The 23,074-nt window shown below is 41.4% G+C and overlaps 1 protein-coding gene across 7 annotated transcripts in view; it reads right to left on the bottom strand.

Annotated features, from left to right (window-relative positions):
- The window catches only part of mrtfba (myocardin related transcription factor Ba), a 257,395-nt gene that overhangs the window by 47,028 nt on the left and 187,293 nt on the right, over positions 1 to 23,074 (bottom strand). For all 7 annotated transcript variants that reach the window (XM_072268853.1, XM_072268858.1, XM_072268856.1 and 4 more), the window contains 3 exons: positions 6,483 to 6,538; positions 4,727 to 4,802; positions 4,433 to 4,594 (listed from right to left, as the gene is read on the bottom strand). In XM_072268853.1, the coding sequence (XP_072124954.1) occupies positions 4,433 to 4,594; positions 4,727 to 4,802; positions 6,483 to 6,538 (294 nt within the window). The remainder of the gene's footprint in view (positions 1 to 4,432; positions 4,595 to 4,726; positions 4,803 to 6,482; positions 6,539 to 23,074) is intronic.

Here is a 23,074-nt window from a genome sequence, read left to right as displayed (position 1 = left end):
AGAGCTCTTAAAGATAGCGGAATCAAAAGTTATGGGGATAGGGCAGGAAGTGGATACAGATAGTGGATGATCAGCCATGATCACAGTGAATGGCGGTGCTGGCTCAAAGGGCCGAATGGCCTACTCCTGCACCTATTGTCTATATAGAGTAGCTATCTACCAAAGATGAAATGAATGTTATAACTGTGGAAAGAACTATCATACAACACAGGGAAATACAAATTTCATAAATATCTGGGGATTTCAAACCCTGAATATTAAAGTAATACTATACTGATATTCAATCTCAATGCATAATTTTGCATTTGGTTTCAAGGATAAGTTTTTTAATTTAAAAAAACTCTTAATTGTATAAGGTTCTGAATAATTTAGCTCTATATATTTTTGAGGTTGACCCCTTTACATCTCTAATCGTAATCTTAGATCCGCACATACTCGTTTGCTTACTGTTCCTAGAACCAAGTATAAAAGAACTGGTAATGGGGCCTTTTACTCTTATGCACCAAAAATCTGGCATACTCTGCCTCTGAGAGATGCCAGGCTAGTACTGTGAAATGTTTCAAAACACTTCTTAAAAAAATAACTTTTAAAATTTGGCCTATATAGAGGATCACTTAATGCCTTATGTTGATTACATTCATGAAATTTGGTATACAGGTGTCCCCTGCTTTTTGAATGTTCACTTTACAACACCTCGCTGTTACAAAAGACCTACATTAGTACCTGTTTTTGCTAACAAAAGGTATTTTCACTGTTATGAAAAAAGGCAGCGCGCGCCCCGAGCAGCCAAGCTCCTCCCCGGAACTGAATTCCAGCCGGCATTGTGTAAACACGCGCTTGTGAGCATCTGTGCTTTATGTTGATTTATTTTGAGCATCCGTTAGCAAGATGAGTTCTAAGGTATCGGAAAAGCCTAAAAGAGCTCGTAAGGGTGTTACACTTAGCGTAAAACTAGACATAATTAAGTGTTTCGATCGTGGTGAACGAAGTAAAGACAAAGTGAGTTTGGCTTGTGGAAGTTGACGAAGATGATGTTGAAGAGGTTTTGGCATGCCATGACCAAGAACTGATAGATGAAGAGCTGATGCAATTCGAAGAGGAAAGGATAACAATTGAAACCAAATGCAGCTGCTAACTGACCAAAAGTGAAGTCATCCAGGAACTGAACGTGAACCAACTGCGTGAGGTTTTCGCTGCAATGATTGCAGAAAAGTACCACTTTAATTTTGAAAGGGTACGTAGGTTTAGGGCATATTTGCAGGATGGTTTGAGTGCTTACAAAGAACTGTATGATAGAAAAATGCGCGGGGCTAAGCAGTCAAGCATACTGTCGTTTTTCAAGCCTTCCACATCAGCCACAGCAGACGACAAACCTCAACCTTCAACATCGAGGCAGGCAGACATTGAAGAAGATGACCTGCCTGCCCTGATGGAAACAGACGACGATGAGATGATACCCCAGTGTCCCACCACCCCAACCTCCGACGACTCAGCCAAACACACCATCATCAGTGTGTTCGCTGTCTTCCCGATTCTGGTAAGTGATACTACACTGTACATACATTATTTTGACTTTATATAGGCTGTGTATTTTTATGTGTTATTTGGTATGATTTGGCAGCTTCATAGCTTAAAGGTTAATAAAGAGAGTGCTTCTGCCGAGAGCACTTGCGCCGAGTGTTTCTGCCAAGAGCGCTTGCGTGAGATTTTCACTATGGTGGACAGTGCAATGATTGTAGAAAAGAATTTATACTTTATATATGCTGTGTATTTATCATATCGTTCCTGCTTTTACTATATGTTACTGTTATTTTAGGTTTCATGTGTTATTTGGCATGATTTGGTAGGTTACTTTTTGGGTCTGCGAACGCTCACAAATTTTTCCCATATAAATAAATGGTAATTGCTTCTTCACTTTACATTCCAGCTTATGAACTGTTTCATAGGAACGCTCTACCTTCCGATGGTAGGGGAAACCTGTATTTGATTACATTTTATTCTACATAACATTTGTCTTTATGATTTTTAATTTTGTCTTGTATTTTTATGACTATATTGATTTATCTTTACAGTCTATATGAAGCACTTGGAGCCTGCATCTTAATGTATGGAAGTTGTTACTATTATTGTTATTATAATACCTGGGCTTTCTATGACTGTTTACCTTAACATTCTGCAATCAGTTTCATACAACTTTAGATTACAGCAATTGTAAAACAATCTCAGGACAAAGTATGCACACAGACCGGTGCCATGAAGTTGAAACATCTCCCCTGCCCCATTTTCTTGCTTTTTCTTGAATTGTTTCTATATTCAGTTTTCAAAGATCCCCATTTTATAATTTGCCTACAATACTGTCCTTATGGCTAGTGCGCCTAAGATTTTTGCACAGTACTGTATTTGTCAATGTGAAGTGAAGAATGAATTTGTAAATCTGGCGGGAGCAAAGGATGTTTGGCACGGTGAGGGTGGCGAGCGCCATGGGAGGGGTGTGGGACAGGTGGCAGAGAAGGAGTGCCAGGGGTGTGGGGTGGTGTGGGTGCAGACATACCCAGCCCTGAGACCCCCAGCAAGGTCATTTGATTCCAAACAATTTAGTTGACTGATCATCACAGAATGTCTCTCTGGTGCTTTTTGCTCTCTCCCCCCTCCCTGCCCCCTTCCTATTCTCAGTCCACAATAGAGTGCCATATCAGAATCAGGTTTATCATCACTCGCGTATGTCATAAAACTTGTGTTTCTTTTGTGGCAGCAGTACCATGTAATACACAAAATTACTGCAGCACTGTACACAAAAGAAGTCTTAGGCACACTAGCTACATAATTTGTGGCTAAGACTTTTGCACAGTACTGTATATAGGCACGTGTTGAAGCATAAACCTATTCCAAAAACTCTATGTAAATAATACTTAAAATTCCTTCAGCTTGGGCACTTTACTAAATTATAGATGCAAGTTGTGATAATTCTAGGTGTATGCTTCATAAGCAAGATAAAATAACAGACTCTGGAAGTATAAAGAGAAAATGCTGATAATACTCAGCAAGTCAGGCAGCATCTATGGAAAGGGAAACAATGTTAATGTTTCAGGTTCAAGGCCCTTTTTCAGAAATGGAAATGAGTGAGAACAAGCTAGCTTTCAGTTGCAGAAGCTCATGACAGATCGGTAGAATAAAGGGAATATTAACAGATAGGGTGAAATGAAAAGAGTTAAGTTATGATCCTATGTCTGTATTGTGTGTTCCAATAGCAGGGTATAGGATGTGCCCAGCAGACCAGACTATGGAGATTAAAAACTATTTTCTGTCATTCCACTTCTTCCTTGAATGCAATACACTTGTTAACTTCATATCTTTGGGTACAATTTCTATTCCACAGATCTCTGGAAAACTGCAATTTTTATCTCTGTCACATCTCCCCATCTACTGGGAATATCCAACCCTAGGAACTTCCCAACTTTGAAAATCCAATTTTCATAGGGCTGATAATCACAGAACAACTTTATGCAATGCAACAAAATGTGTGCTGACCACTGTTCAATGTCACCGCATGAACTTGTCAACCTTTATATGTATGATGTCGTGCACCTCATGCTTCATAACATTTAGCAGTTAGGTGTCTCTTAAAATTCCAATGCTTTTCTGCTTACTATTTTATAAATTCAACACAGTGACACCCAAATAGAGACTGCTAACATTTTTGTTGTAATTTTGTACTTAATCAGCATGAGCATTTAAAAAAAAATAATTTTCTCCCTTGAGATCTTAAATCTGAGAATTTTTCAAGTTTTGACTTTCATTTATCATTTCCTAATGATACAAACTGAGTCAAAATCTAGACATTAGTGGGAATCAAGGAGGTTGCAGTGAAGTGGGCAAGCAGTGTTACTCCCAGCACCACGTCTCTGGTTGATTATATGGGGAAACCTGCAGCAAGGAGATGTAGACAGAGGTTGAGACCATTCACAGTACGAACAATTTTATTAAGAGTTGGTAGGTTAAAGACTGGGCCATTAAGGAGTATATTAGGCCCACAGTGCTGCATTGTCACAAAGTCAGGTTTACCCTCATGGATAGGCTTAAAAGACTGCATGGCATTATTACAAAAGAAGAGCATGGGGCTCTTGTTTCTATGAATTTCTCAACTCAGACTCCTGGAAACAGATAATCTAACCCGATTGTGCAAGCTTGCTTCATGAAATTAGCTTGTATGTTTCCTATATTCCAACAGTGACTACTCTACAAAAATTATTTAATTTACTGCAAAGCTCATAAAAGTAGTTGAATAAATGGAAGATTTTCATTTTGTTTCTTCTTGCAATATGTATTTCTTGCTGCCTCTCCCCAGCAACAAAGATTTCCTTCTGTTTCATTCCACCCTAATCAGGCCCTGTCAGCCCAAGTCCATCAAAATATGGTATAAATTATTACTTGCCTTTAATTGCTTCCTTTAAACTAGAATCAACAGGGAGAATGTTCTTTTCCACAAGTTCCATAGGACCTGGTCTTTGAGCGATTTTCTCATTCAGATCGTCTGCCAGTCTGGCTCGCTTCAGTTTCATCTGAGTGGCCTGCAGAGAAGGCTCTGCCAAGGTTTCTGTAGATTCCATGCCAATATGTAATGGAAAGATATTTACAACACAATACATGTTTTTTATAAATAAAAATACTCCATAGAGTATATATGTGGTTATTAACTTGGTATAAATATTTTCAAATATTTTCTCACCTTCTAATATATGCATTCTGACCAATTCAGACCTCTCTGGTCTACTTCGTATTTTGTGTTTCAGGTAGTCTTCAGTCTGAAAGAATAGAAACTTGTAACTTCTGCTTTAAATGCTAAGTTGCTATTTAATAATAGTTAGTGTAGGACATTTCCAACATGCTGGTCCTAATTCGCTATAATTATTTAGTACCTATCCAAGTGGTGTTATAGTTAGTGATAGGTTACCAGTAATGTTCATAGTTGAAAGTGACGGATTGAACATTGTCTTCACAATATGATACTTGCACATTCAAGCCCTCAAACTAAAAATCTTTGAAACTCACCCAGCTCTTGGCACAGCCATAATTTTCTTTTGGATGAGGGTGTTTGCTGTGAAGGATGGTGGGAGCGGGGGGACAAAAGAAGAATCTGACATATAACTGCCTCACTTTATCACACCAACGAGGAGCTAGCAGATCATGGGCCAAAACTAAAATTGTGCTGCCTGAAGCACATGGCAGCAAAATATAAAGCTTCCCATATTCAAAATGACAGAAAATTAAAAGGGAGAAAAATGAGAAAGATTTTTAAAATAGCACTCATAGAATTGAAATTGGTTAGAGGTGACTGAATATTGCAGCAGAAATTTTTAAAGAGTTTGGATGTGTGGTTGTAATATTAATTCTATATTTGGCTTAATTTATCTGGTGCAGATTACCTTTAGATTTGACTATTCAAGCAAAATATTGGTTGGTCTCCCTCGTTCTACCTTTGGAAATTTCATTGTATAAACTTTACAGTTTAACATCACACCTGTAAATTCCAACTTCTACTAGTTCCTAGTTAAACAATGCCTCAAATTTTAAATTCTCTCCAATATTTTAAAACTCCATTCCTTCTTAAGTCTATAAACTCTCCAAGATACTTGTATTATTCCAAATGCAACATTCCAAACATCCCTGAGTTTAATCATTCCATCAATATCACCATCACCCACCAATGAGCTCTGCTCTGGAATTCCCTGCTCATAACACTCTACATTTCTTAATAGCCATCTCTGAGTGAGATTTTGATTATCTGCTTATGTACTTTGCTTTTCAATTTCTCAGGAAGTAGGTTGGGATGATACCAATGTTAAAACACGATGGAAACAATTTTTTTTTGTTGTTTAAAGGTACAATTTTTTTTTTAAGTATTTTTATTTAGATCATAGGCTAGTTAATACAGAGAGACACCACTTACAAGGCATCCTCTCACTAACTGACACATATGTAGCTTGATAAGGTGAATTAGAGTCAAAGAGTACTGCAGCACAGAAAAAGGCCCTTTGGCCTATCTAGTCTGTGCTGACCTGTTTTCCTGCCTAATCCCATCAACCTGCTCCCAGACCATAGACCTCTATATCCCTTCTCATACATGTACCTAAACAAATTTCTCTTAACAGTTGCAATTGAACCTGCATTCACTGGCAGCTTGTTGCACACTCACACACCCCCTGAATGAAGTTCCTCTTAAGTTGCCCCTTAAATATTTCACCTTTCACCCCCAACCTGTGACTTCAAGTCCTAGTCTTACTGAACCTCAGGGAAAAAAGTCTGCATGTAGTTATCCATTTATACTCTTCATAGATTTTTGATAGATTTCTGTAAACTAAGGGAATAAAGGTAAGGGAAAGTGGTGGTGAAGTAAAAGGTCAGCCAAGATCCTATCCAATGGCAGATCAAACATGAGGGCTGAATGGCCTTATTCTTCTGCACGTGGGAAGTGTGTTACTTACCCTTGCTCGTTCCAAACTCTTCCTCTGTTCATGGAATGCAGCTGGGCTCTTTAATGCTGTAAACAGATAGAAAGGAAGCATTTGAACAGATAGGAAATTCTCTCACTGAGGATACGTAGTCATACTTACACAACTAAATGCAGACAAGCTTTTGACAAATGGCACACAGCAGGATGCTATAATTATATGGACTAAGAATCATTAATCTGATTCATCAATTCTATGATTTTCAGGAACCTGCCACTCACGGTGTTTTAAAAAAACTTCCCCCACATATCCCTTTAAACTTTATTCCTCACCCTAAAGCCATGTCCTCCAGAATTCAACATTTCCATGCTGAGAGAAAGATTCTGGCCGTCTGTTCAATTAATGCATCGCATAATTTTATTAACTTCTATCAGTTCTCACCTCAGCCTCCAACACGCCAGAGAAAACAATCCGTTTCTCTTTCCTTATAACCAACACAGTCAAAGATTCAAAGTACATTTATTATCAAAGTATGTATGGAATATACGACCCTGAAATTTGTCTTCCATACAGACAGCCACAAAACAAAGAACCATGGAACCAACTCATTCAAAAAAAAAATCAAACATCCTTCCCATCCTGTGCGCAAAAAAACACGCAAAGAGCAACAAAAAAAAAAGACCAAAAACAGAATATAAAACAGAAAAGGCAGATTTCAGTACAGTTCATTATCTGCAGGCTGCTTGATTCAAAAATCGCCCAATAATAGTAAAAAACAAGAGCAACCAGAACAGGAACTAGAAATAGAAATAGAAGACATCATTAAAAACTGAATTCAGAGTCCAAATCTACAACCTGTGGCAATTAAACCTGGCTCCAGCTTCATCCGCCGACTGCATTGAAAGAGAGAGAGAGAGAGAGAGAGAGAGAGAGAGTGAGAGAGCGCGAGAATGAGACCGCCATGTGCGGACACCTTCTCCGGCAGCAGTGAGCAACAGGCTGGTAGAACACACTGAATATTCGCTCACCTTCTGCACCTGCCTCGATAATTTCGGTCTTCCTTGGTGCTTTAATTAGCGAGAGAGAGAGTCAATCCTGGGCATGCACCCTGTCTCTAGTCTTCCTAGCCATGCTGCACGCTTTGGCTGCAGCTGCATGGAACCCTCTTGAAAACAGCAAAGCACCAGAACACCCGATCGGCCCAAAATCATAGTGTAATACAGTATGGATAGAGGCCCGCTGGCCACATTGTCCACTCAGCTAGTTCCAGTTCCTGTGTTCGGCCCATATCCCTCTAAGCCCCAACCCAATGCATACCTATCAAAGTACTTCTTAAAAAATATGATTAAATCATGTAAATGATGTAAATATTAAATGATACTCTCCAATCTTGGTAACTTCCTCTGAACTAATTCTGAAGCCTCCACATCTGTCCTGTAATGGAGCAACCAGAACTGCAGCCAAACCGAAGTTTTATACAACCGCATCACGATTCCCTGACTCTATGTCCCTTGTGCATGCCATATGCCGAATTATCTGCAGCTTAATGTGAAAAAGACTAAGGAGCTGGTTGTAGACCTGAGGAGAGCTAAGGTACTGGTGACCCCTGTTTCCATCCAGGGGGTCAGTGTGGACATGGTGGAGGATTACAAATACCTGGGGATACGAATTGACAATAAACTGGACTGGTCAAAGAACACTGAGGCTGTCTACAAGAAGGGTCAGAGCTGTCTCTATTTCCTGAGGAGATTGAGGTCCTTTAACATCTGCCGGACGATGCTGAGGATGTTCTATGGGTCTGTGGTGGCCAGTGCTATCATATTTGCTGTTGTGTGCTGGGGCAGCAGGCTGAGGGTAGCAGACACCAACAGAATCAACAAACTCATTCATAAGGCCAGTGATGTTGTGGGGATGGAAGTGGACTCTCTGACAGTGGTGTCTGAAAAGGAGGATGCTGTCCAAGCTGCATGCCATCTTGGACAATGTCTCCCATCCACTACATAATGTACTGGTTGGGCACAGGAGTACATTCAGCTAGAGACTCATTCCACCAAGATGCAACACAGAGCGTCACAGGAAGTCATTCCTGCCTGTAGCCATCAAACTTTACAACTCCTCCCTTGGAGGGTCAGACACCCTGAGCCAATAGGCTGGTCCTGGACTTACTTCCTGGCATAATTTACATATTACTATTTAACTATTTATGGTTTTATTACTATTTATTATTTATGGTGCAGCTGTAACGAAAACCAATTTCCACCGGGATCCATAAAGTATGACTATGACTTCTTTACCACTCTCCACTCACATTATCACTTTCAGAAAGGTATGGACTTGGACCCAAGACCCTTCTGTATACCAATGCTGTTAAGAGTCCTGCCATTAACTGTATACTTTCTCTTTCCATTTGACTTCCCAAGTACACCTCCCACTTGCCTGGATTAAACTCCATCTGCCATTTCGCCATCTACAACTGTAACAGATTTATAACCTACTGTATCCTTTGATGACTTTTTCCACTGATCAAAACGCTCCGGAGACACTGACATCCTAAAGATTCCAGATGCATTTAAAGTTCAAAGTAAATTTATTATCAAAGTACATATATGTCACCATATACAATCCTGAGATTCATTTTCATGCAGGCATTCATAGCTAATACAAGAAACACAACAGAATTAATAACAGAGCACAACCAACAGGACGGTCAAACTATCGACGTACAATAGACAGCAAACTGTGCAAATAACCAAAAAATCTAATAGTAATAATAATAAATAAACAATAAATATAGAACATGAGATGAAGAGTCCTTGAAAGTGAGTCCATACATTGTGGAATAGTTCAGTAATGGAGCAAATGAAGTTGAGTGCAGTTATCTGCTTTGGTTCAAGAGCCCAATGGTTGAAGGGAAACAACTGTTCCTGAACCCGGTGGTATGAGTCTTGAGGCTCCTGTACCTTCTTCCTGAGGGCAGCAGCTAGAGGAGAGCATAACCTGGGTGGCGGAGATCCCTGATGACAAATACTGCTTTTCTGCAACAACACTCTGTGTAGATGTCCTCAGCGGGGAGGGCTTTACCCATGATGGACTGGGCCGTATCCACTACATTTTATAGGATTTTCCATTCAAGAGCGTTGATGTTTCCATACCAGGCTGTGATGCAGCTAGTCAATATACTCTCCACCACAGATCTATAGGTGTTTGACAAAGTTTTAGATGACATGCCAAATCTTCACAAAGATCTAAGAAGAGGAGCTGTCATGCTTTCTTCATAATGGCACTTACATGCTGGACCCAGGAGAGATCTTCTGAAATGATAACACTGAGGAATTTAAAGTTGATGACCCTCCACCCCTGGTTTCCCGCTCCTGAAGTAAATAATCAGCTCCTTGGTCTTGTTGACATTGAGTGAGAGTTGTTTTTGTGACACCACTCAGCCAGATTTTCCATCTTCCTCCTATATGATGATTCATCTCCACCTTTAAATCAGTCAATGATAGTGGTGTCATTAGCAAATTTAGATATGGCATTGAAGCTGTTCTTAGGCTCACAGTCACAAGTATAAAGTGAGTAGAGCAGGGGGCTAAGCACATAGCCTTGCAGTGCACTTGTGCTGATGGAGATTGTGAACGAGATGTCGTTACCAACGTGAACTAACTGAGGTCTGCAAGTAGGGAAATTGAAGATCTAGTTGCACAAGGAGGTATTGAGGCCTCTTGAAACTTATTGATTAATTTTGAGTGGATAATAGTATTGAATGCCAAGCTGTGATCAACAAAGAGCATCTTGATGAATGCATTTTCATTGTCCAAATGTTTCAGAATTGAGTGACGAGGCTATGAAATGGCATCTGCTGTTGACCTGTGTGACAGTAGGCAAACTGGAGCAGATCCAAGAATCTTCTTAGGCAGGAGATGTTTCATTATCAACCTCTTAAAGTACTTCATCACAGTGGATCTAAGTGTTACTGGATGACTGTTATTGAGGCAGATTATCATGTACTTCTTAGGCAGGTATAACTGAAACCTGCTTGAAAATGGGTACCTCAGACTGCTGAAGCTTGAGGTTAAAGACATCAGTGAACATGCCAGCAAGTTCATTGGCACAGGTCTTTAGTACTTGGCCAGGTATCCTGTCTGGGCTGGGTGCTTTCTGTGGGTTCACCCTCCTGATGGGTGCTCTCACGCCTGCCTGAAAAACTGAAATCATAGGATCACTGGGGGCTGTGAAGATGCCTCCATGTTTTGACTGTCAAAGCAAGCTTAAAAGATATTGAGCTCATCTGCGAGTGAAGCCTTGTTGTCATCTATGTCACTGATTTCACTTTATAAGAGGTGATATCATTCAAGCCCTGCCACAGCTGTCGAGCATCCTTCAGTGATTTAAGTTTGGTCCAGAATTGCCAGTTTACATAAGATGTGGCTTTCCAGAGATCATAGTTGAACCGCTTGTAGTTTACTTGTTTGTCAGATATGAATGCTCCTGATATGGCCCCCAGCAGATTGCGTATCTCATAGCTCATCCAGGGTTTCTAGCTGGGGAAGACTCTGAATAATTTGTCTATGACTGTTTTTATAAAGTCTGTGACAACTGTGGTATATTCGTTCAAATCCTCTGAGTCCTTGAACATGGCCCAGTCCACTGACTCGAAGAAATTCCACAGCTGCTCCTTTGGCTCCTGCGCCCACCTCTTTGTTCTCCTTATCTTTGGAGTTTGGAGTTCTCTTTAGCCTCTACCTGTATGCAGGTAGGACGAGGACAGCCAAGTGATCAGATTTCTCAAAATGTGGTCTAGGCATTGGAACAGTAGGCATTCTTAATTGTATTATAGTAGTGGTCAAGTGTGTTGGACCCCTGGTGATGGTCAGGGGAACAAGAGTACGACAAGACCGCTACAACCAAGTACCACAAAGGGTTTATCATGAAACACAGCTCCTCACCTTTTGCCTTCTCCAAAACAGCAGCTCAGTCCATCCTGAGCATCACAAGGCCCTTGGGTCTTACGAATGTATCCGGCATGTCCAGAGTGAGCCACATCTTTGTGAAACGTAGACGCAGCAATTCTTCCTTTCACTCTGATACAGAAATCTTGCCCTTAGGTTCTTACTCTTGTTCTCCAACAACTGTACATTTGCTAACAAGATGCTGGGTAGAGGAAGTTTCATACCCTTGTGTTTTAGACTGACTTGGAGTCCTCCCCTCCACCCTCTCTTTCAGTCATGGCAATATACCTTTGTCTGCTTAAAGACCTGCATGCTTGAGAGTTAATTTCACTGAGTCCTTCAGAGGATCGTGAAATCACTAGTTTGTTAAGACAGTTCAAAAGTATGTTACTTAAAGGGAAATTTATAGGCTGCAGATTGCTGTGAGAGTAGTTCAGAAGTATATTTCGAAGTTTTGTAATCCAGTGGTCCCCAACCACTGGGCTGCAAAGCATGTGCTACCGGGCCGCGAGGAAACGATATGATTTGGCGATATGAAACGATGAGTCAGCTGCCCATTTCCTCATTCCCTGTCACACACTGTTGAGCTTGAACGCACGCAAGGTCATTACGCATGCGTCATCCATGTCAGCGCGGGAAGAAGATCAACTCCTTGAGCTTGCAAATGACGGTGAGCTGAAGAGTACATTTGACATAACATCTCTGCCGGCATTCTGGATCAAAGTCAAGGCTAAATATCCTGAGATAGCCACGAAAGCACTGAAAACGTTGCTTCCATTTCCAACATATCTCTGCGAAGCGGGGTTTTCTGCAATGAATGCAACGAAAACTAAATTGCGGAATGGACTGGACATAAGGAACCCCCTTCGAGTATCACTATCTGCCATCACCCCTCGATGGGACTGTCTTGTTGCAGGGAAACAAGCCCAGGGCTCCCACTGATTCAGCGATATTGGTGTGTTGCAATGATTTTATATGTTCATACCAGGAAACTATGCGCTGTGTGTTTAATATCCAAATGTTACTTAAAATGTTATGATGCTATTGACTTATAAGTGACTTATAATTGACTTATCACTATATTCATGCGAGGAAAATATGCACTGTGTGTTTAATATTAAATTCCTTAGATAAACTCTTTTAGAAAAGAAATTGAGTGTATTAGCCACTTATAAGTGATTTATAGTTGACTTACTACCTATATTCCGGTCGCGATTAACACCCCCCCCCCCCCCCAGGGTTGCCAACTGTCCCGTATTAGCCAGGACATCCCGTATATTGGGCTAAGTTGGTTTGTCCCATACAGGACTGCCCTTGTCCTGTATTTCCCCTGCTAAGGTACAGCGTTCCTATGAAATCTTTCATGCCGAAATGGCGTAAAGTGAAGAAGCAATTACCATTAATTTATATGGGAAAAATTTTTGAGCGTTCCCAGACCCAAAAAATAACCTACCAAATCATACCAAATAACACAAAACCTAAAATAACACTAAGATATAGTAAAAGCAGGAATGATATATAAAGTAGAAATAATGTATGTACAGTGTAGTTTCACTGAACAGAATCGTCAAAAACGATTTGTAGAAAAATATCGGCACGTACACGAATGCACACGTCACGTATGCACACACAGGTGCCCGTGCAAGGCTTCATGGTCATGGTAGTCTTTCTCGAGGTAAACACAAGTGTCCCATATTTGACTGCTACTCTAGTCCCTTTTTTGGGAGTGAGAAAGTTGGCAACCCTGCCCCACATCCCCCTCCCCCCCCAAGTTGGGGACCCCTGTTGTAAGCTGCCTGCAACACATCACCATGTTTTACCAGCGCCATCTTCAACCTCAATGGGTCCCTGCGGTATACCAAGTCAGTTGATCTCAATTAGGGAGAATAAGACTTTAACAGTGGCAGTTTGCATGGAGTTTGCATACTTTCTCTGTGACAATGTGGATTTCCTCCAGGTGTTCCAGTTTTCTCCCAAATCCCAAGGACCTGCAGTTAATTGGCCACAGTAAATTGCTACTAATTAGGGTGAATGCTAGAATCTTGGGAGAATTTTTAAGTAATGTGGAGAAATGAAAAAGGGATAAATGTAGGATTAATGTAACTGGGCAGTTGATGGCTAGCACAGATTCAATGGGCTGAAGCACCTGTTCCCACACTCTCTTTTTTAATACTCTAATGTCCTGTGGAAATTACGTGAAATGAAAAAAAAATACTGGCAATCTAAAAGAAAAACGGATAATGCTGGAAATGATCAGCAGATTTGACCCATGTGTGGGAAGAAAGAGAAAAAAAATAATCAACATTTCAGGTCTAAAGATTAGCATTATTAAAGGAAAATTAGCTTTATTCACCACATGTACATCAAAACATACAGTGAAAAGCGTTATTTTGCGTCAACAACCATCACAGTCTGAGGATGTGCTGTGGGCAGCCCACAAGTGTCACCTTACTTCCGATGCCAGCATAGCATGCCCACAACTTACTGGCCCGTACATTTTTGGAACGTGTGAGGAAGCCAAAGGAAACCCATGTGGTCATTGGGGGAACATCCAAACTCCTTACAGACAACAGCAGGAATTGAACTACCATTGCTGGCATTGTAAAACATTATACTAGCTTGATAAAGGGTGTGGAAATCAGCTTAATCCTAATGATTATTAAATCAGCTCATCTGGTCATGATTATATTGTTCATTGTAGGTCTTTGCAGTGTGAAAATTATTGGTTGTGTTTCCCACATTGCAGCAGTGACTAGATTTTGGGATGCCTCAAGGTCAAGAAAGTGCTTCTAAAAATACAAGTTTTTTTCTTTCAACTGTCTTGTTGGACTTCAATGATCAGGTTGAAATATGATTCCCTACCCGCAATAAGAAAACTGAAAACCACCAGTAAACCTGGACAGCATACTCCTCCTTTAAATATGCAAGCTTATACATTGAAAGTGATAACTTGGGCAAAGAACTGAACGCCTGAATCTTTCAAACTATAGTTACTCTGTTACTGGCACTTCTTCACTATTTAGTGCTGCTGTGAAGGGTGGAAAGTGAAAGGAAAAAATAAGTTAAACTGCAAACGACAATTTTGTTATAAATTTTTGCACATTCCTTAAGCTACCCCCGGATGTGCCTCATTAGTCCTTAACATTCCTGCTTCCAAGCTCTGACTCCGGTTTTTGAGGCAAATGGAGATCACAAAACATAGCAGCACAATTAGGCCAGTCGGCCCATCAAGTCTGCTCTGCATCATCATTATGGCTGATTTATTATCCCCATTCTCTTGCCTTCTTCCTGTAACCACTGACATCCTTACTAATCAAGAACCTATCACTCTCTGCTGTAATTATACCCAATGACTTGGCCTCCACGGCCATCTGTGGCAATAAAGTCTACAGATGCATCACTCTCTGGCAAAAGAAATTCCTCATCTTTGTTCTAAACAAATGTCTTTGTATTCTGATACTGTGTCTCTGCTCTAAGACTCCCCCACTATAGGAAACATCCTCTCCTGGATGGCACCCGTTAGTCTCGCGAGACCATGGATCTGCGCCTGGAAAGTCTTGCTTCAGTCTCTCCAGGACGCAGGCCTGGGCAAGGTTGTACGGAAGACCGGCAGTTGCCCAAGCAGCAAGCCTCCCCTTCTCCCTGCCACCGATGTTGTCCAAGGGAAGGGCAAGGGCCGATACAGCTTGGCACCAGTGACGTCGCAGGAGTTGCCAGAGCGAGGTTGAAAGCAAAGTCGGACTGCCTTAGGGACTCCAGCTCCGGATTTGTCCTCAGGATTTACTCCCGAAGCCTTTCCCATAAGTGGGCATGGCCGCTAGGCAGCGGAGGTTTGAAATAAAGAGTTTTCCCTCTCTTAGATGGACTGCCTTCCCAGGCTGACGAGCTCAATCTACCCGAAGCACTGGTTTTAAGGCACCAGGACCCGCCTTCGCCCCTTCACCTGTCAGTAGGAACAGTTCCGCTGGGCTTAGAGGCTAAGCCACACGAGAAGGCCAGGAGTCGGACTTGGTTGTCAGAGGCTATTTGAGGTGTGTGCCGTGAGGAGCACTATTAGGTAGTGGGAGCTTGTCCCCACTACCACTCCTCGGCTTGACAACCTTGGAACATCCTCTCCACGTTCACCCTATCTGGGCCTTTCAATATTTGATAGGCTTCAATGAGATCTCCCCTCATTTTTCTAAACTCCAGTGAGTGCAGATCCAGAGCTATCAAATGCTCCTCATACGTTAACCCTTTCATTCCTGGGATAATTCTTGTGAATATCCTCTGGACCCTCTCCAATGCCAGCCCATTCTTTCTTAGATAAGGGACCCAAAGCTGCTCACAATACTTCAAGTGTGGTCTGACCAATGCCCTATAGAGCTGCAGTATTACATCCTTAATGCTGCAGTCACCCAGCCTGGATGTGGCAGTTGATCTTACCAGCTGAGCTTACCTCAATTTGGAGAATGAGGTCTCAGTGTCAACCAGGCTACAGGCTGTGAAGGGCAAAGAACCTTACCCTGGAATGCACTACTGGTCTTTCACAGAAGGCAAAACTAAATTTCGTGCTTTGTACCCTATTGAAGCAGTCAAGAATTTTAACCATCATTAGAAGCATTTTAAGAACATTTAACAAAATTTTTTTAAAATAACCAGGATGCAGCCCAGAATCACCAGCGAACGGCCAGATCAAAAATAACATAAGACATAGGAGTAGAATTAAGCCATTTAACCCATCGAGTCTGATCTGCAATTCAATCATTGCTGATCCTTTTTCCCCTCCTCAGCCCCAAGCTTCTCCCTGTAACCTTTGATGCCATGTCTGATCAAAAACTTATCAATTTCTGCCTTAAATATTCCCAATGACCTGGCCTCCACAACTGCCTGTGGTAATAATTTCCACAAATTCACCACCTTATGCTAAAGAAATTTCTCCATATTTCTGTTTTAAATGGATGCCTGTCTATCCTGAGGCTGTGCCCTCCTGTCCTACATTCCCCCACCATGGGAAACATCCTTTCCACATCTATCTGTCTAGGCCTTTCAACATTCAAGAGGTTTCAATGAGATAATATGAAAGGTTTCAATGAAATATTTGAAAGGTTTCAATGGGATATAGAACATGTTTCAATGAAACATGCGATCAAAGGAGCATTTCTGCAAAGTAACTGCAGGGAATCGCGGTGAGAATAGTGACTGACTTTCCAGCTGTTGCTCAGCAAGTCTTGGTTTCTATATTTGACAGTGCACACATATCTGAAAATTACAATTCAACTGATGGAAGCCAGTTGTTCTCATCAGGAGCGGTGAAATTTGTCCCGGTAAGTAACTCCTTTGATTTCCTGTAAGCGAATACCACAATTTCACATGTTAAATTTGGTTCATATCACCAAATCTTAACCCCAATCTCAACTTGCCTAAATTATCACTTAAATAAGCAAACGTTTCTTGCCAGGCCAGTTTGCACAGAGCTTAGGAAATAATCATTGTTCAATTTTTCATTGTCATAGTTCCAGCTGCTGCAAACCACAACTGGAAATTGAATGCAGGTTAAAAATAAATGTGAAAATTAGGGTACTTGACATTTTTTTTTGTCACAAACTGGTTATCTGTACAAATGAACAGCACACCTACAAGAAAACACTCAACCTGACAACTAACCCATCCTCCATTAATTATCAGCTATGCTGTAATTGCAATACTGGATGAATCATCATGTTACAGTGCTTGTTTATAGAAATAATTCTCTCCCCGGGACACCCTGATAACTATTTTTCCAAAACTGAATCAGGTTTTAATTTTCTGCAGATTTCTCTGGGGTTTTACTTTACCGCATGTTGTATTTCAGTTCGCTATTCATAAATGTGAAACATTATTTCCCCAGAGAACAACTATCCTTTGTATGCCATGTGTTAGGATAAACACTTGCATTGCATGCTATTGATTTTGTTACTCAGTAGAAGTGAGAAGTGCTTTGTTTAGATGGTTAGAAACCTTTCTGTTGGTCATAATCTTAAACTGGGACAATCATTCAACAATAGATAATAATCTGAATGGCAGAACATAAATAATCTTTATGGTTATAACTCAGCAAATGTCATTTTGCAGGCACATGTCATTTTCTATTGATTAGCAATCACTATCAATTTATAGACTTTAGATTTAGATTCAACTTTATTGTCATTATGCCGAGTACAGATACAAAGCCGATGAAATGCAGTTAGCATCTAACCAGAAATGCAAATGTTATTTACAAAATAACTGCGAGTAAAAAGTAAGTGCTACAGCACACAAATATAAAAGTACTGAGACAGTACAATATGGGTGCAATACTGCTTAGTGCTGTGATGTGAGGTTCAGCAGGGTCACAGCCTCAGGGAAGAAGCTCTTCCTGTGCCTGCTGGTGCAGGAGCGGAGGCTCCTGTAGTGCCTACCGGATAGGAGGAGAGTAAAAAGTCCATGGTTAGGCTGAAATGCATCCTTGATAATGCTTTTCACCCTGCCCAGGCAGCGCTTATGGTAGATGTTCTCAATGGTGAGCAATTGGGAGCCGATAATCTGCTGGGCAGTTTTCACCACATGCTGGAGTGCTTTGCGGTCCAATACGGGACAAATACCATACCACACTGAGATGCAGTTGGTGAGTATGCTCTCAATGGTACAGCGGTAAAAGTCCGTCAGTATCCTGGGACAGAGGTGAGCTTTCTTGATGCTCTGCAGGAAATAAAGGTGCTATTGTGCCTTTTTGATCAGGATGGGGGAGTTCAGGGACCAGGTGAGATCCTCGAAAATGTGGACACCAAGGAATTTCAAGCTTGATACATGTTCCACTACAGCTCCGTTGATGTAGATGGGGACGTGAGTGTGGTTCCTAGCATGCCTGAAGTCCGCAATGATCTCCTTGGGTCTTCTGGGTGTTAAGGGCCAGGTTGTTGTCGGCACACCACACGGCCAGGTGCTGGACCTCGTCCCTGTAGGCTGTCTCGTCATCCCTTCTGATCAAGCCAACCACCGTGGTGTCGTCTGCGAACTTGATTATGGAGATAGAACCATGTATAGGAACGCAGTCATAGGTGAAAAGGGAGTACAGAAAAAGGGCTCAGCACACAGCCTTGAGGCATGCCGGTGTTCAGGGTGAGAGTGGAGGAGGAGAGGTTGTCTAACTTAACTGATTGGGGTCTGTTAGTCAGAAAGTCCAAGGTCCAATTGCAGAGGGATGAGCTGATACCAAGCTGGCGAAACTACTTACTTCCCAAACTGTACTGCAGTGGATGGGAAAACAATGCATAATGGACGCGCACTTACATACTCCTGTTATATCTTACATAGGGACCCTGGAGCACGTTATGAATAACAAATTATTTCTGTAGTTATGGTTCAACGTAATCATGTAAAAAAGCTCATTTATACACAGCCAACTCTCCCAAATAGCAATCTAATAATCAACAGATATTCACATGGAAATAAGTTTTGCTTATTTGGTGTTGTAAATGGGTGCCACGCACTAATGCTAATTAGGGAACATATCTAATAATGCACGACTGTTGAAATTTACTTTTAAAATCATGATAGGGCTTTCCTCCATTTTCTGTATTAAACATACACAATTCCCAAGGTGCCTGCAACTACTCCATCATTGCTAATGAAAAGAATGGAAAAGTCTGAAGCAAGCAGCCAGCCACCATAGAGATGAAGGAAAGCAGAGGAAGGGTGAAACAGTTTGTGTACTTGGCAATAACCCCAACTCCCTTCTAATCACCCACTAAACAAGTACCATTTCAGGCATGGCCTAGCAATTCTACAGATAATGGAGCATGCTGTGAAAACACACAAGGACTACACGATCCTGCAATGGATTACTAACGTAAGCAGAGGATTGAAAATTCACGGAGACATGTGCAGACAGCAAAATATTGATGACCCAGTGGGAACCTTTAGTTCATGTCATTTTGCTAACTTGCTGCTCGATCATTGTTTCAAAATGAAGATTGTAGATTGCACATCATTGTCTATTTTCTGTTAGTAAGGCAGCGATGAGCAACATGCACATTGATTACATCGTGTCAATGATGCCAGAAAAATGGCAGCCATATAAAAGTGAGCAAATGGCAAATATGCATAAAATGTATTTTATTTGGAAGCTGCAAACACTAACATCTGGTACTGCATGTTCTACTTTCCAGGCTAATGTAGTTTAATAATGTTGATTTGTGGGATAAATATTGGCTAGGATATCACTTCTTTGGAAGTGTGTGATGATTATTTTTCTTTGTAGAAGAACAGATGGGCTTCAGTTTAAAATTTCTTCAGAAAAAACAGTACTGTCATCAATAGTGTGGTATGTCTTCTTACTCTACTGAATTCCACTGCCAGCCTAGAATCTTCCCAAAGATGGGATAAGAACATCACAAATTATCTCAGAAAATATTTCACTCCATGAATAATTTACTTAATTCATAAACATGGCATATAGAACAAAGGGGATATTTGCTATAGTGTTGAAATCAAGAGAGAATCAACAGCACAAAAGGTGGTGATGTCCATAGTCTCCTCTTCAACCACATTGAGGCCACTGTCAGGTGGAAGAGGAACACCTCATATTTTGTCTAGGCAGCCTCCAAAATGATTACATAAACATTGATTTCTCCAGCTTCCAGTAATTTGTCTCCCCTCCTCCCCTTCCTTCTTCAATTCTCCACTCTGTTCTCCCACCTCTTCTCCTCATCTGCCTGTCACCTCCCCTTCATGCCCCTCTTCCTTCCCTTTCTCCCATCATCCACCCTCCTCTATCAGATTCCTTCTTCTCAAGCCCTTTGCCTTTTCCACCTATCACTTCTCAGCTTCTGATTTCATTGCATTCCCCCCCCCCCCACAATTGTTTATTCATTTCCATAGATGCTACCTGACCTGCTGAGTTCTTCCAGCATTTTGTGTGTGTTGCTCTGGACTTACAGCACCTGCAGAATCTCATGTTTATGATAGAATATGGTGACATTTTGTTTAATTCAGTTACTCTATCCGGCAGAGATGCAAGTAGAATGAGATGAATAAAATGGTGAGGAAAGCAAAACTAATAATGTTGGAACTGCAGATTCTGGAAAGATGAAATAAAAATAGAGGAAATACTCAAGTAGGTCAGGCTGCTCCTGCAGATGGAGAAATGGACTACAGTATATAGAAACATAGAAAACCTACAGCACAATACAGGTCCTTCGGCCCACAAAGCTGTGCCGAACATGTCCTTACCTTAGAAATTATCTAGGGTTATCCATAGCCCTCTAGTTTTCTGAGTTCCATGTACCTGTCCAGGAGTTTCTTAAAAGACTCTATGGTATCTGCCTCCACCACTGTCACTGGCAGCCCATTCCACGCACTCACCACTCTTTGCGTAATAAAAAAAAACTTACCCTTGACATCTCCTCTGTACCTACTTCCAAGCACCTTAAAACTATGCCCTCTTGTGCTAGCCATTTCAGCCTCTCATCATCTTATACATCATCAGGTCAACTGCACATGACTAGGTGCAGCTCAAATGGCATCATGAATTTGCCGATGACACCATGGTTGTTAATGGAATTTGAGATGGAGATGAGGAGGCATTTAGGAGTGAAATAGATAGGCTGGTTGAGTGGCGTCACAACACCAACCTGGCGCTCAATATCAGCAAGACCAAAGAACTGACTGTGGACTTCAGGAAGTAGAAATCAGAAGAACATACCCTTGTCCTCATTGAGGAGTCAGTGTCAGAAAAGGTGAGCAGTTTCAAGTTTCTGGTTTCTGGACACCAACATCTCAGAAGATCTATCCTGGGTCCAACATATTGATGCAATTATGACAAAGGCATGTCTACAGCTATATATCGTGAGGAATTTGATGAAATTTAGTATGTCACCAAAGACTCCAACAAATATCTACAGATGTACTGTGGAGAGCATTTGGACCGGTTGCTTCACTGTCTGGTATAGAGCCTCCAAAGCACAGGATCACAAGAGGCTTCAGAGGATTGTAGAGTCAGCCAGCTTCAACATGGACACAAGGCTCTCCAACATTGAGCACATCTTTAAAAGGAAGAGTCCTAAGAGGGTAGCATCCATCATGAAGGTCCCAACCCATCCAGGACTTCTCATTTTCTCAATACAACCATCAGGGATTTGGTACAGGAACCTGAAGACCCATTTTTAATGTTTTGGGAAAAGCTCCTTCCCCTCTAGCATCAGATTTCTGGACAGTCCACAAACACAACCTCATTGTTCCTCTTTTGTCCCATTTATTTTGATTGTAACTTAACAGTAATTTATTATGCCTGCACAGTACTGCTGCCACAAAACAACAAATTTGGCAATACTTACAGTGACAATAACCTTGATTCCAATACTGATATCAACCTGCAATGTAACAATTTTTTTCTCTCTTCACAGGTAGCAGTGTTCTTCATCAGCCATCACCCCTACTGGGGCATAGGTCACTGACCGCAGCTCAGAGTCCTCTGTCCTGGACCAGTCTTTCAAGTCATCCCCAGGTGTAGCCAATCTGCTTGGTGTATCCTTCCCCTCCCAGGAATGAGGTCTTTGGAGCTTCTGTAGCTCTAGATTTTTTATGGGATGGGGTAGCTAGATCCATGCCCAACACTCCTACTTTCACAGTCAGCCTTGGGACTGTCCATGGCAAAGTTCATCGTGTTTTTCTCTTTCTTGTATGTTCCCATTCATTTAGTTCTGCTTACATTTCCTCCTGACAAATCACTCTAACAGATCTTCACCATCTGATCTCAGTGCCACTATGGCCATTGTCTCATTCATCTCTCTGGGTCCTTGCCCTATTCTGCCCTTTTGTTCTCTCCAACTTTGCCCATCCTCTGCAATTTTAAATAGGTTTCATTTCTTACTTTTTCTAGGTTAGGTAAAAATTTATTGATCTGGCTCTCAAGGAACTGTACGAGACCATCAGCACCCTGGAGACTGCACACCCAGAGGCTGCCTTCATTGTTGCCGGTGACTTTAATAGAGTGCCACTGTCTAAAGTCTCTCCAAGGTTTTTTTTTTTCAATCTTTTTTTATTGAGTTTCAAATTGATCAAAGTTTTGTCAACACATATAGGTCAGCACACAGGGAGATAGCATACTCGACCACTGCTACTCTCCCTTCCACAACACTTACAAAGCGATCCTTCACCTGCCCTTTCATCATATACAGGCAGACGCAGAAAAACAAGAAGCGGCCATTGTTAAAACCACTGGTCCAACCAATCGGTCTCCATACTATAGGACTGCTTTGATGATGTCAACTGGATGTCTTTCATAATGAGGATGTCTCTGAGTTCACGGAAGGGGTTACGAGCTTCATCCAGAAGTGCATCGAGGCTATTGTCCCCCAGAAATCGGTCAGGGTCTACCCAAACCAGAAACCTAGATCAATAGTTTCGTGCGAAGAGCACTTACCACGCGACACAGAGCTTACATTGTTGGTAATCAGCAGGAGTTCAAGAAATGCAGCTACAATCTGTGCAAAGTCATCAAGGCAGTGAAACAACAATACAGGGATACGATCCAGACACAACTCTTCACCAACAACACATGTAGCTTATGGCAAGGTCTGCACCCCATCGCAGACTTCAAAGCTAAGCGCAGTGATACTACCAATATCACTCCTCTTTCCCAAATGAGCTAAATCCTTTTTACGCTTGGTTCGATATTGC

This window comes from Mobula birostris, chromosome 9 (assembly GCF_030028105.1).
Source record: "Mobula birostris isolate sMobBir1 chromosome 9, sMobBir1.hap1, whole genome shotgun sequence".
In the NCBI taxonomy this organism is placed as follows: Eukaryota; Metazoa; Chordata; class Chondrichthyes; order Myliobatiformes; family Myliobatidae; genus Mobula; species Mobula birostris.
This window is presented reverse-complemented; position numbering and strand designations above follow the sequence as displayed.